At 47.3% G+C, this 15488-nt stretch overlaps 1 protein-coding gene across 1 annotated transcript in view; it reads right to left on the minus strand.

The window, feature by feature from the left end:
* LOC144821209 (protein NEDD1-like) overlaps window positions 1–15488 on the minus strand; it is a 752172-nt gene that overhangs the window by 145748 nt on the left and 590936 nt on the right. The window contains exon 12 of the mRNA XM_078677987.1: window positions 11826–11873. Coding sequence (XP_078534113.1) covers window positions 11826–11873 — 48 coding nt within the window. The remainder of the gene's footprint in view (window positions 1–11825; window positions 11874–15488) is intronic.

The following is a 15488-nucleotide window of genomic DNA, read 5'->3' on the forward strand; positions in this document are numbered from 1 at the left end:
ATTTATATTGCTGTTTGAAGTCTATACAAATGAAGGTGAAAAATACTGGATTTAGGCGATTTGCCTTATTTTTGTACCAGTTGGAACATTAAAATACAAGTAATTCCAGTAGAAAACTAAACTGACCAGGTGGTAACTCTTATTCAAGGGTTTGTCAATCAATCCTGCAGCAGGCGCTACTGTTTAGCCAGTGTGCGAGGGGCCATTTGCTCGCTTGCACCAGGGCCCATGATACTGTAGTTTTGTGAACCCAGTGCAAAGTCAGAGGGGTGATCTGTTTAACTCCCCCATCGACATGGGGGACTTGGTTTAGCCCATACAACATGCCCATAGTACAATAGAAGCATGCAGACTTGGCAGCCTCTGCAGTTACGCACAGGTACGGAACTGCAAGCACTACACCTCTACCAGTTAATAATTGGCGCACCACATCTTGGCAGTACTGTCAAGACCCAGCACCACACTGGCTGCAGGCCGTAGCCATGCCCGTGCCCTCAGCTTGATGTCATCCCTGGCAGTTCAGCCTCGTGGAGGCCGATTACCACCCTGCAGCAGCGTGCCAGTGGCGTCCAACATAGCCCGCGCGTTGCGCCACACGGCTCAATCGCCGTCGAAGAGAAGTCTCTGTCTCAGGCCCCGCCCACATGCACCATTGGCCCGAATTCGCCTACTGGAGGTAGCCTGGAATAAGAAGGAGGCAGCTGGATATCTGTACATCTGTGGCAGCCTGCATCCCTGCAGCACGTGCTTCAAACTATGCATCGTTTGCAGCCTGCAACTAGTACCAGGCGCTCCTGCCCGGGCGTCCGACCCTACAGGTGAGGTGAGTCGCATGCCCAACACCCTAGAAAGGGCCCGGTTGGGTTGAAGGCATCTCACTGGCATCGCCATTCCTCGGCCAGGCAGCTGTTTTATGAATCCACTTTATGGAACAGTGCTCATGCCACAAGAGACCCCTCCCAACTTGCCACTGAGTCCAAGAGGCCACCTACACAGAAGCATGCATAAGGGACTGAGACATGGCCACAGTCCCTGCCATAGAGCCTTTTATCATTGTAAACACAACCTCGGAGCAGGCTCCCAGGTGCAGGGACTGGGTGGAAAAATGACCTGCGTCCTCCTGCTGCATCTAAGAGGCAAGGACATTTATAAGGTTTATAAAATCCATTTTGGCAACAACTCCTAAGACTTACACAGCCCTGCATGCCAATTTTGAACCTACGGCCTAAAGGGACTATGACCGGTTCCTCTTTAGAAAAGCCCTCCAAGAACTGGAAGAGTCGCTCAACACCTTTAATGGCAAATTCAAAAAGCTGAAGAGCACATGTGGCTTTCATAACAAAGAAGAAGAGATCATGGGCCAAATCATCCAGGGATGTGCGTCCGCTAAACTTAGAGAGGCTATACTCCAATAGTCTGCAAAGTCACTCTGAGGCATCCTGCCCTCAGGTAGGTAGAAAGAACATTCAGGCCGCCCTCCACAGGGCCATCAAGACAGAACCTATCAATACAATCCAAACGCACTGCACCACTATGACCCCTAGGTGACTTCGAGATAGAAACAGGAATTGTGGCTATTGTTGAAGACAGCCCCACAGCTCAAACAACTGTCCCACCAAAGGCAGACAATGCACAGCCTTCTGAAAGTACAATCACTTTGCCAAAGTCTGCAGGCATTCAAAATGTAAATCCTGGAAGGAAATCATTCAAGCTGTCACCAAGACATTGAGTCAGCCAGACGACATGGACAATGACGTTGCGGAGTACACCGTTTACTCAGTCTTTGTAATGTGGCCTGTTCACTCCACACGTTGCTCGCTCCCACAGTGCCAGATACAAGTAAGGCACCACACCATCACCACTACGATCGACATGGGAGGTTCTATAGATCTCATGTCTGCAGACACCTACCATGTGCTGACGAACCCCGCAACACTTGAGAAAGTCAGAGGGAGGGGTTTTGCATACGGCCAATCCCAGCCACTGCCCATGCTGGGGGTCTTCAAGTAGTCAATGTCTCATGGTGAAGCGAGTGTGGATACCATCATCTACATGCCAGATGGAGGTCATGGGATGTTGGCCAGTGGTCCCACCGCAGAATCTTTGGACTTGATTTCTTTTGCATTCAGCGTGCAAGTCGAGGAGCTGTCGCGCATTCTAGCAGAATTTAAAGAAGTGTTCCAAGGGATTGGCAAAGTTGTGTGGCTGTATATCAACAAGTCAATACAGCCAGTAGCTCTATGTTGCCAGCTCAACGTATTCCACCTCAGGCCGAAGGTGGAGGAAGAGGTAAATAATAAAAAAATAATATGAATCCACATTTGTAAAGCGTACAATCACCCGTAAGGGTCTCTAGGCGCTGGGGGCCGTCGGGAAGATTATGCAAGCTATTGCCCAGAGTCACATGGTGCTGGGCGAATCTGCCGCCGGTGCCGGGGATCGAACCGTGATCCTCAGAAGCGGGAGTCAGTAGCCCTAGCCGCGGCACCACATCTCTTCCATACAGGCTTAAACGAGATGGCATCACATTGAGAAGGTGAATGGCCCCACACCATGGGTATCACCTATCGTAGTAGCAAAGAATCAAAAACAACCCAGAGAAGTCTGCATCTGCATGAACATGCAGCTCCCAGATGAAGCGGGAATGCCACTTGACCCTCCCACGATTGATAAGATCATGAGGGAACTCAACGGGGTGAAATGGTTCACAAAAGTTGATCGTCATTCGTGGTACCATCAGCTACCTTTACACCCTGACTCGATGTACATATTGACGTTTTCCACACATGTCGGCCTCAGGAGATACAGAGGACTCAATTTTAGGACATTGAGCACAGCTAAGGTATTCCAAAACACCATCCAGGAAATGCTCACTGGTTTGCCAGGCATTATCAATGTCAGCAATGCCATCCTGATCTTCACCAAATCCATGATGGAGTACTAAGAATGACTGCGATGGGTCCTCCGGAGTAACCCGTGTCTCAGGATTTACCCCCCACCGGGAGAAGTGCGAGTTCCTACAACAACAGATTAGCTTCTTTGGCTACACTTTTGCAGCAGGAGTGGAGCCGGATCCAGAGAAGGTGCAGGGCATACAAGAGGCCCCTGACCCCACCAGAGTGTGTGAAGTGAAAAGCTTTCTGGGAATGCTGAACTACTGCGGATGGTTCATATCAGACCTCACAGGTTTCACACCCTGGCACTCCGCAAACTCACAAACACCATAACTCCATGGACCTAGGGTGTGGTACAGGAAGAGGCCATTCAACAAACAAAAAAGGCCCTCTAAGCAAGCACCACACTGCCATATTTCGATGCAGTGAAGCAGATGACCATCTCAGCTGATGCAAGCCCAAAAGCACTATGGGCTGTCCTCATCCAACAGCAACGCCATACACTGAGCCTGCTGGCACTTTGACTTATACATCTACGAACACCCCTTTGAGGCCACCACTAACCGCAATCCCCTCATACCTTTGTTCCAAGGCTCACAATCCAAACCACCACCTGGAATTGAAAAGTGGATACTTCAATTAAAATAGTACGATTGCTTGTGGAGTATCGACCAAGTGCCAACACTCCAGCATATTACCTCTCCTAGCACCCTCGTGCTGCTACTGGATTCAAACTAGCCTGTCTGATAAGTGGTGTTACCCCGAAACCAGTCCCAGGATGTTTGTCTCTGGTCCATGGAGGACCCAGCTTGGCTGTTCATGCTGGACTGTTCCCATGAGGAACAGGGTCGAGACTGATTTGCATATGGCTGGGTCCAAACTGGGGTGGCATAGTGAGCAAAAGAACGATGGATTTAACCCGTATCTCTTGACAGGGGTGAATGTTTGAATCATTCAGCATTGCGTCTATCCTTTGTTGCCGCAGCATTTTTCGCCACTCATAAAGAAGCAGAAGACCCTGAAACAAAAGAATATGACTGGTATATAACTGAGAGATCAAGGCCACTTTCCCTCAATGCCCTACAGCTTGCCACACAAGCCAATAAGTGCCTCCAGCTGGCCATTGCAGCGATCCAGTGAGAGAAAAGGCATGACTGAAGAAACTTGCATCTCCAAGTACCCCAGAAGCGAAAAGGTTTTGGAATCTCTGTTCAACATGCGCCACAAACTCATGGCTGTTGCCAGTGGGTGTTTGCTAAGGGTACGCCACCTGGTAATACCCTCCAGCCTAACGGCCCAAGCAGTGCAGCTTGGCCACCAAGACATTGTAAAAACAAAGAACAGACTGAGGATGTTAGTCTGGTTTCCGGGCATGGATGAGATGGTAGAATCGGCTGTGACCTGTGAGGTCCGGTTAGTGGTACCAAGTGTCTGGCCCTCTGGAAGCACCAGCACCTACACTCACTGAGCCTGGTCCCCTGGTGCACAGCAGCTCTGGGAGTGCACCAGCTTGGATTTTGGTTGTTTCCCTGATGGGCCGTACACCCTTGTCTTAATAGATGACTAAACCAAGTACCCAGAAATAGAGCTATTTGGGCTTCAAGCAGCCACAGAAGTCATCCCGAAGATGGAAAAGATGATAGCCATCCACGCTCTTATGAAAAATCTCAAAACAGACAATGGGCCACCATTCCAGAGGCAAGAATATGCAGACTACCTCCAATCATGGGGCATCAGCCACCGTAAAGTAACCCCCCTCTGGTCACAAGCCAGTGGAGAGGTGGAGCGTTTTATGCACACCCTGAACATAGCACTACCCATCGCTAATGCCAATCACCGACTCATGGAATGTGCCATTTATGGATTCCTTCAAGAATAACAACAGACTGCACACTCCACCACCAGACAAACCCCAGGTCATGTCAACATGGAATGGATCCCTCCCCACACAGGATGAACACCAAATCCAACAGATAGTGCCACGACTTTGTAAAGGAAAAGAGACCAATAGTCAGGCCAGTACCACTCATAGAGCTCGGCTATCCAACATCCGTCCCGGTAACCTACTATTCGTAAAGTACCGACAAACAGAAGCATATTTAGATTGCCATTGAAATTTCACCACTAGGATGTTATCACACGGAGAAGCACAATGTTCACTGCTCGCTGACAAGACAAAGATACCACCCATAACGTCTCATCCTTCAATGAGCCCGTGTAAACTTTAGTGAAGAGAGTGCAACTCCCACGCTTTCCAACGCCTTGCCAAAGAGTGATGTTCCCATGACCCCATCACTCCCTGCTCCTACCCAAGCGGAGAGACCTGGCAGTCCTGACAGAGCCAGGAGAACCCCGTCACTTCAAGCAGAGCCCGACGAAGGCCCCTCATCTACATCTGCTCCCCAGGACTCAGCAGGTCGAGGTGACCACCCAAGGTACTTTTTGTGTAACAATCAGGTGCTATCCACCTAGTTGATGAACTTCCTGGTCTGAAACCCCAAAGGATCCATGAGGCATCCACACCAAAGAACATATCGAACAGTTTGCAAAATGATTGTTATGTCTGTGACACATTTTCAGTTGTGTATAACTGTTTTATTTAATTAAAGTTTAGGAGGAATGTAGTGTTGTGAACCTTGCGAGAAGGCAGAGGGGTGCTCTTTTTTACCCCCCCCAACAACGTTTTGGAAATTCGTTTAGCTCGTGCACCATGTGTGGACTACAATAAAAGCGTACGGACGCAGCTGCCGTGGCGGTTATGCGCCAGTACGGAACTGCAAGAACTAAGTCCCTGCCTGTAATTATTGGCGCACCAAGTGCTGGTCTAGTGCCAAGGTCCAGCACCACAGACACCACGGCCATGCCAATGCATGCAGTTGAGCTTGGTGCAGGCTATGGTATATTTTCATATCGGGCAAATAACAATAAAAACTTCCAACAAGACCACAAAATAGGTCAGCATACAGACAAAAAAACAGCCTACACACTAAACTGTCAAACCAACTTTCAGGCACAGCCTATTTGCCCTGTAGGCCAGTCCAACCCTGGATTTAATTGAATGAAAAATATGCTGTCCTTTCTTACCTGGCCAGTTCTATGCTTTCTTATTCCAAATTTGCTTCCCATTTTGCATAAATCGCTTTATGGAGGGATCGAGGGTGGCTGCAAAGAGAGGCCCATCCTACTCTCCCAAAGTGGGCTTCTCCTACACTCACCCTGGAACTGCCTGAAACAGAAGCTAGCAAGTCCTATTTAATTTCTCCTACTGCAAAGTCCAGGAGTCAGCTTGTAGCTCGGTGCGAAGCAAATTGAAACACACACAGCAGAAAATCGGATAAGGTGAGAGAGCTTCCAGCCTGAGGGCCCCCCCCCACCATCAGATTTAGAAAGCAGGGATGCCCTCACACACCCCTGGGGCTGCAGGGGGGTGGCTGTTACACCCCTGCCCCTGGCTGGCATCAAAACATGCGTCTTCTACACTTAACACCTCTTTTTTAACACAGCTACAATAGTTCTCAGAAGCTTGTCATTTTCAAGAATACAGTTGTTATGGGTTATTAATCTTAGTTATGCAATAAAACATGGTCCTTTACTAGAAAACGTTCACTCTAGTTGGGATTTAGAAGTCAACAAAAAATATTCCCCACGTGCTCAACCAGGTAGACTTATTAACAGTTATTAAAAATATTCTTTTCTTCCCTCTCTCCAGTAAGAGTACAGATGGCTTGGCTTACTTTAAAGTTAAGGATCAGTGATTGAGATAATGCGGATTCTCCACTGCATATGAGCCAGTTGTATTGTTTCATGTTTCCCAACTGTAAAAATAGCCATGGGAAAAAAAGAGCAGTGATTTCTACTTGTCCCTCTCCTCTTCTTTGATTCACTTTGAGCCCATCTCGTCACTACTGGGACCTCCTGGAGGGTTTCCATTGGAAGACACCTAGAAGTGTGCTGATGCTACAGTAGATTCAAAATCTGGTGATCACATATTCTCCCAGAAAAATGTAAGTTGACTCATACTCGGTTACATGGCCCATTCAGTTATCCAATTGGATTAAACATCTGTGAACCTCATCACTCACACCAGCTATTGCCTTTCTCCCTCCTGTACATTCTAGCGGACACCTTTCAACTATAACACCTCCTCTAGATATTGTCGTTCAGCTACACTTGCTGTAGGAAACAAGCCGGGCATCATATAAAGGACATTTACCATCACACAACTGTCTCGCCAGTGACATGCACAGCATTTATGCATGTAACACGCACACACTCACCAATCTCTATATAATGAAGAGCCTTTCAAAGGTGACTTTCTAGATTGGATTCACATCTTTGAAGAAGACACAGCTTCTCTTAAATGCCCATCAGGTCCTACATGAACAAATTGTAAAGTGACTGTAAGACACAGTAAGTAGGTTCTGTGAGTTAAGTGTACACTAATGACATATGTGTGCAGCCCGCAGACTCAAGACCGATCCACACAGTGACAGGATAAACTCACTCTTTTCCCCCTACCATTTACACACAAAGCACGCCATAAGGAATTCATAAAGAGCTGATGGAGAGAGGTTCTGTGGCACTAGGCAATAGTGCCACTGAAAGGCTGAACCTAAAAAGGCCACTCAGGTTGTTCCTTTTTAGGTCTCGCTGGCGTTGCAGCGCGAAGCGCTGCCGCCAACGAGACTTATAGCCGCCTTGCTCCCTGCCAAGGGAGTCAGAGCTGTGAACGAGCAGCTCCAAACCTGGGCACGAGCCGACTCAGGTCCGTGAACGTGCGGGAACGTCAACGTGCATGTTCACGCGCGTCACGCTCCTGTCCTCCCGCGTCTCTGCCGAGGCGCGCTCCAGGCCCACTTGCGTGTGCGTGTTCCAGCGTTTCTGTGGCCGGAGGTAGGTAAGTGAGGGCCGGGGGGATTTGTTTACTTGTTGCAGAGCCAGGTATGATGGCCATTGGCTTTTAGATGTTGCAGAATACGTGTATGTCAGTGTTGAACTTGTCTATGATTGCAGAGCCCATCATGCTACCACCGGTATCTAGTCAAGCTACATTTGCCTACTACCCTCGAGGTTACTAGCTTAGGCTGTCCAATTTTAAGGGTGTATCGGTTTTTATAGAATGTGTACCTGTGAAACGAGACAGATCCCCGAATGCCATGCCCCTGTCGGTTGGAGCAGTTGACGGCCGTGCAACAGATCACCATCTCCGTGAAGCTTGTGCAAGATTACCGGTGAGACACTAAAAAGGGACAACAGCTGGGTGGGAGCAGCAGGTTCGGTTTTCCGTACATCATGATGGCGGCGCTTGTTCACTTTGCAGCTGTTTAATCCGGAAGTAGTTATAACATTCCGTACAACATGGCATCCTGCTCATACGTAGATAGCGGCATAATGATGCAAAATATAGCCTTTATCATCTCCAGCAACATCGAATACAAAATTATTCGAATAACCCAGTGACTTGTATGTTGCGCATAAGCTTATTCAAAGTTACGCCTCTCTGTGCTAAACATGTTACGTGTGTGTTGTGCGTAAAAACGATTCTAGCTTTCCGGAATATGTACAGTATCAAAATTGAGACGGACTGCGCGCAGAGCGGCTTGTGCTAATTTCACTCTGCTCTGACGAATAGGTCCTGTTCGCTCGATCGATGAATGTACCCATTCTTTCCACTCAAAGGCAAGCTAATTGCTGTTACAGATACGTGCGTCTGCCCTACTTCCGGTATTACAGATCTTAAATGACCTGACCCCACCGCCTCCTTGTTGTCTTCACACAGACGTGTGTTCTGATTGGATAAGTGTGCTTCCTGGTAGACAAATCCAATGATTCGATTAGTCAATTATTGGACGTACTATGCGGCTTTCTGGATAGGCTGAAGCCCTATCCTGTTATCTAAGTGGTCTTCTAGAAGTCGGAGGTGGAAGACCAGTCAAACAGCTGGGAATGATGGACGCAGGTAAGCTGGTGGGACCAGTAACTGACAGCTCAAGGGGGTGTGGCAAGGGCAATGAAAGTGTTAATGCCTCCAGGGGAAAGAGGCATAATTGCCAAAGCGTTCGAAACCAGGACCCTTCCACATGGGCATCGTCAGAGGGCGTTATTCACCTCAGTGTTCTGTACTTTTCTACGATTCTCGTATTGGAAATTGAAAGATTGTGCTATTTCATCTGATCTCACTGATATCTGCGTTAAAGAGTCTGCCAGGGGGTATTCGATGAACGGCGTTGCCCACTGAAGTGAGCAATAAGTCTGTCAACTGCTAACCCGTATAACAACTGCATTATTTGCTAGTTGTTATACGTAACATACGTGTGCTTCTTTTAACCATCAGGTGGTAGGCAGTACGGCTTGTTATTAGACTGTGCTAAGTACGGATGCTGGTGGCCGAAAGGAAGTGTAACATTGCGCAGGGTCATAGGCAGTGGTCAACGCCTAAAAGGAACAAAAGAAAATGGAAAATTTCAAAGACTGTCCTAACGTGACAAAATTATCTTTTTTTTTTTTTTTTTATTAAAGACAACAACATAAATAACCTAAACTAGCATTTGCAATGCAATAGGTCTCGCATTTCTACGAGTTTGAGCTGTTGGCATAGTAAATGACAATGCATTTTATTTAGATTTTAAAAATGAAAACAAAAGTAAAAGGCATTGTCATTTGCTATGTCAATAGCTCAAACTCGCGTAAATGCGAGACCTATTGCATTGCAAATGCTTGTTCTTCTTCTGTTCACCTACGATTCTTCCTAAAAATGCCTTATGCACTGCAGTAAGATGTGTACAAATGACCAGAGACAGTAGGAAGAAACACAATCAGCTGACAAAACTTACTTTGGGAGAATGTAGAATTGTAGTCCTATAAGGCTGTACCTTGATGAGGCAAAATATCCATCACAAATCTGATACTTGGATGCATGTAATGGCAATGACCGAACCTGACCAGCCAAGCAATCCACGTCGTGAGTCCACAGATCCTGCCCATACCTGATTACACCTGCTATTTTTAGGGCCACAAATGGCAAAGGTGAACTGACTAACTCCAGTTCTGCCGCTGTCTGGTTTCTGCTGGCATGGAGCCCCTCTAATGCTTGGTCATTGCTCCGCCATGGCCCCGATACCTGGTGTTCTAATGCTGTTGGTGCATGTAGGAAGATGCCATGGGCACACACAGCAGTGTGTACACAACATACCCCCGTGTCCCAAAATATAAATTCAGCAGTGTCCAAAGGGTCCATCCTATTGCAGAAAGTCTGAAGGCTTGTAAGACATCCTTGGTCTCCACCCCTCATCCTAGGCTTGCTACACTGGCTTCATGAAAACCCCAAGACACTTTGAGGAAGGTCTGCAGCACATTCTGTGGTGAGACTAATTCTTGGCATCCTATTTCATTTCTTTAGGAACCACCCATATTCCTTGTTATGCTTTGGCATGCGGTGTCGATACATGGTTGATGTTCCAAAGGACTAGAGGCCTCTCTGCCCCCTGCTAAGTGCTTGGTCACATAACTTGCAGACAAACCTATGTGCACTTGATTACTTGTTCACATTTTCAATGGCTATGGGAGGGAGAGAAAGAAAAGAAACAAGACACCGCTGGCCGTATTACACTAAGTGTCCTTGGGGGCTCAACAGGCGTTTGCGCCCACTTTGTGTGCCTCTGTGGCACTTTGATATAACAGAATGGGGCATAGATGCTTGTGCGGCCCCTTCTGTAATACTGCAAAGGCTGGCGAACATACAATGCCAGTGCTTTTTCAAGAGAGCCTTCTTTCATTTGCATGAGGTCGTGCCCATTCAAATGAAGGTATCCCTTTGCCTCTGCGCCGCGCCGTATTACAGACATAGAGGCAAAGAAGCTCTCAGAAGGTGCACTGACAGTGCAGCACCTGAGAGCAGCCCTCTGGAGGGGGTCACCCCAGATATATGCTTGCAGGCGGGTGCAGTCATGCAGTCATTGACTGCACCCGCCTGCAAGGGGATCGCTAATCCCCTTTAAAAGTGCAGTTTGGGTTGCCGCCTGCACTGGGAAACACAGAGTGGCTGCATCAAAGCCGCTCCATATTTCACTTGAATGCGCTGCCTCCAGGGCACCACTAGTTCGCGGCTGGCCTGGGGGCTGCGCATTCTATGTATTTGGGCAAACTGTCTCTGTTTGCGCCCGGCGCACCTGTTTTAAGGTGCGCCAGGGCACAAAAGGGGGAAAGTGCACCCTATACATAATAGGGACCCAGGAGTTGACATGCCCCTGAGCGTGCTGCAACATGAGCTGCAAGAAGCGGACCGAAATAATCCACTTGGTATCCTCTTTGCATTCTACTGTGTGAAGTGCAAGACCAACAATCGCTGTGGGGGGGGGGGGGGGGGGGGGGTAGAATCTCATGACTGGGAAACAAGAGACAGACAATTGCTACATAAATTCCATCATGGAAAACAAAGTTACTAATGTTTTAAGGGTCCGCTTACCATGAACGGTCCAGAATCAGTAATAAAACTCAAAATCAAAGGAAAAACCCTCAAAAACTATTATATTTAGTCTACCCCAAAACATAAAAAAGAGCTTGCCTCCATAAACGATTAGGCCCTGCAAGGCTGCCCACAGTGGAATGGCTGCAGGGCACCCCTGCTGTGCCTAGCCAAAGGTCCAGCAGAGCAGGGGTTGGTTGCCCATTGTGGGTTGCTTGCAGCGTCTGGTAGTAGGCCAGGCTTTGCGGACAACCCTCACTGAGCATAGCACAGCAGATTGGTCACAAGCCGTACAACCAACCCCACAATAAGCTGTAGGGTTTGGTCACGGGGACGGGGCAAATGTGATTCAAGTCGTTAAGGAGTAAGGCTCAAATATGCATTCACTTTTCCACTAGGTGTCAGAATCGTGTATAACAATTTTCCTGCAAAAATACAAAAGTATTTACACACATGCATTTGCCTACCTTCTCCTTTTGCTGCACTGTCATAATTTGCTTTGAATGCTTCCAAAACTAGAACAAGAAAGCAGTAGAAATAGTTATCATGAATATTTGATACACAACAGTTGTTGGAATGTTGATGCAATTATACATTTTAAAACATTACTTAAAGGGAGTGGCATTGGTTTGAAAATAAGTAACACAGCCTGGGAGTAGCTGTTTTCTAATCCAACTGTGAAGTTTACAATCCTTTAAATGTTCCTGAACGAACCCGTTCTCCAAAGCACTGAATACTTTTCCTGACTATATATCTATGACTTAAGTCATTATAGGAGAGATAGAATTTCTTTGCATGTTTCTACACATTCTGATTTAAAGCATTTCAATAACTCGGACTGTATTAAGCTAATATTTATTTGCAACACATATCCAACTGCTTTTTATGTGTTTAATTTTGCACTGGAGATTCTAGTTTCATTCTTCATTCTATAAACATTCTGACTCTTTCATATGAACGGGCAACTTACCAAGGATTTAAGTGGATAATGGCCATGTGTTATCAGGGAAAAAGTACAGTCTGCCATACATTATGAGGATATTGCAAGTCTCCTCGGAGTTCCATAAAATTATAAAGGAACTCTGCCTTTGGCCTCATTCTTCTATATGGTCATGGAACTCGTCAGTGACTTGCAATAACCTTATCATATATGACGGGGAGCACTTTATCCCATATAAAATCATAGTTGTCACATTGATTGTGGTAATGTTAATGTGAAATAAAGTCATAGCTGAAAAATAATTTATGAAATGTGTAATTGTATCAGTTCTGTCAAAGATGAGGGCTTGAGCATTGCATCTGTGTGTGCTATAGTTTGTATGACTGCAGTGCAAGCTGAGGACTGCAACAAATTATTTAATCACATGTTGCAATTTTTTCGTTTTGATTCGTAACCATAACTGTAATTTAACTGTTTTTCCAAGTCATTTTCTTTTTTAAATGTAAGATGACGTGTTTAGCCAAAGCTTGATTTTAACCTTGGATTAGTCAATGAAAAAATGACCACTGCAGTTCATGTTCCCACTCCGCTCTCACCCTCTCATCACACCTGAGTATTTAGATGGTGCCGAGTTTGTATGGCAGATCAGGCCTGCTCTGGGAATGTGATAGGACTGCTTTTGCTAGTATTGTTCCCTCTCACCAAATAGGTCCGCAACCTCTGACCAGATTCCAGCTATTGATGGTACTTGGTGGGAAACAGTCGGAACAAAGCGGGCTGAGCCAAGCGTCCTCCAACAAGGCAAGCGCTACTACGCTTGCCTTAACCGCATGCGTGCGGGCGGAATTCCGCCCGTACGCTGAGATTTACTAATTCGCATGTTACGTGACGAGCTGGGCTCGTCATCAGCGTGCGAGGAGGCTACGCCATGACGAGCCCAGCTCGTCATCAGCGTCGAAGGGGTTAACCATGCATATGCCTTAAACACACATATGCGTGGTTAAGGCAGTGCGCAGTCTAGCTGCTGCCGGGCTGAAGCAGGAAGGATTGGGAGAGGACGCGGTGAGGTAAGTGAGGCCGACGCTGGGTTTTGGGGGTTAGTTTGTAAGGGTTGGGGTAGTTTTCAGGGCTGGGAGGTTGGGTAGCTTTTAGGACTCGGTGGTCAGTGTAGTTTTTAGGGCTTAGGGGAGGGCGGGGTCATTTGTAGGGCTCGGGGGAGGCGGGTTTCGAGATATTTTTGAAAATTAGTGGTTAGGGTTTTAGGCTTCAGGGCAGTGGAAGGGGTTGGGGTAGTGTTAGGCACAGCGCAGGGGTGGGAGTGTTGGGGTGGGTGTTAAGGGGCAGGGTTTTAGGCCTCCGGGAAAGGGGAGAGGAATGGATAGTCGGAGTAGTTTTTAGAACTCAGAGTAGTTTTTTTAAAGTACAGGTTAGGGTTTTAGGCCTCAGGCCAGTGGAAGGTGTTGGGTTAGTTTTAGGGACACAGTGGGGGGTGGGGGTGTTAAGGGTAGTGTATGTTAAGGGGCTGGGTTTTAGGCCTTAGGGGGAGGGGAATGGGTAGTTTTCAGGGAAGGTTTTGGGTCACCGGGCGGGGGGCAGCAGGTAGGGTTTTTGTAAATTAGGGCGTACGGTAGCGGGGTCAGATTAGTGGTGACCTTAACCATGCATACCCCATACCATTCATGCCTTTAACACGAAATTGCGTGCTAAAGGCATGCGTGGTAAAGGAATGCATGGTTTAGACGCATTTGAAGTTCGGGCTGCATGGTAGAGGCATGTGTATTTTACCCATGCGTGCCTCTATCATACAACTGTTACTTGTTCCTTAAAATCATGGCCTGGTTGTGCTTAGCTTTTTCCCCTCCCTGCCCTGCCTTGGTTGACCAATATCATGTGTGTAACTCCCCACTCCCACTCACCGTCTTTCCCCTAGTACATGTTGAGGTTGAGTGTGAGCCATCAATAGGACAGTGTCAGGACTGCTTCGCCAAGGATCCCTATCAACAGTTTGCATTATAGTCTCTATTCAATTCCAACTGGAGGTGGCTAGATCCTTGAAGCTTTGACTGGGTCTTGCCCATGGCGGGAGAGCCCAGGGTTCTGCCTGGGCATAGTTCATTGTCGCCTGATGGAGGTGAGCTTTGGCTACGTCCATAATGATAAATTTATTAGGACAAATAACTAAACTGAGACCATTTTACAGGTTTCATTTTTCGGCCGTTTTAAGTAAAACTTTAAAGTAGACATTAGTTAATGCAGAGGAGGATGAGTTACTAAATTACCTGGGTTGTATGACAGAGGGAAACATGGTTCTATTTGAATGTTATGTATGTTTTTAATATTTTAGGTATTTTTTTTAAAGACTTTTAACACTGTGTTTTGACGAGGCATGCTTTTCACTTACATTGCACACAGCGTTTCTGGTGTACAAACAACTATAACAGGGCATATGGCTTTGTAGTATGCTTAAGGGTAACAGTGGCGGCTCCTCCACTAAGGCGGAGGAGCATCGCCTCACTGCCAGGAGCAGCAAGGGAAAAAAAAAAATAAGAATAACGGAATGTTATTTTATTTTTTCCTCCTGCTGCAGCAGCGCCTGAGGGGTCGGGCTGCAGGGGAGGAGTGGGAGACACTCCTGTGCACAATGAGTGTTTGGTCAGCCCTCACGGGCTGCCCAAAACAGTCATGCGCACTCCCCTGTTCTCCATGCAGGCTGCAATACAGCCTGCATGGAGAAAATGCCCACCCCTACAGCCCTTGGCTGAGCGCTGTGTCACAGTTCTCAGACCAATCACAACACTTCAATGGAGCATTGTGATTGGTTTAGGGGTGGGAGCCTAGTTGTCTGCTTCCTGTTCCGACCAGGAGTCGGACACAAGCAAGCAGGAGCGAAGATGTGGGACCCGGCGGCAGCAGCAATGTAATTTTTTTTTTTTATTATAATTTTTTTTACAGCAGCATGCGAGCAAACCCCCCTCCCCTGACCCTGTGCTCCTGCCACCCACCCCCTCACACCCGCCCCCCACTTGCGAGCCGTGTCACGGTAATTAGCAAGATAAAACGCTCTAGCTTGCTACCAGCTGCCATCCTCAAGACACACATGTTGGGAAACCTCAACAAATCCAGTATTACAGCATCCACATGCTGGCCCCCTGTCCGTGGAGTTGTGCAGTAAGAGGGCGGGTGGTGGTTC

Source organism: Lissotriton helveticus, chromosome 1_1 (assembly GCF_964261635.1).
Source record: "Lissotriton helveticus chromosome 1_1, aLisHel1.1, whole genome shotgun sequence".
Lineage (NCBI taxonomy): Eukaryota > Metazoa > Chordata > Amphibia > Caudata > Salamandridae > Lissotriton > Lissotriton helveticus.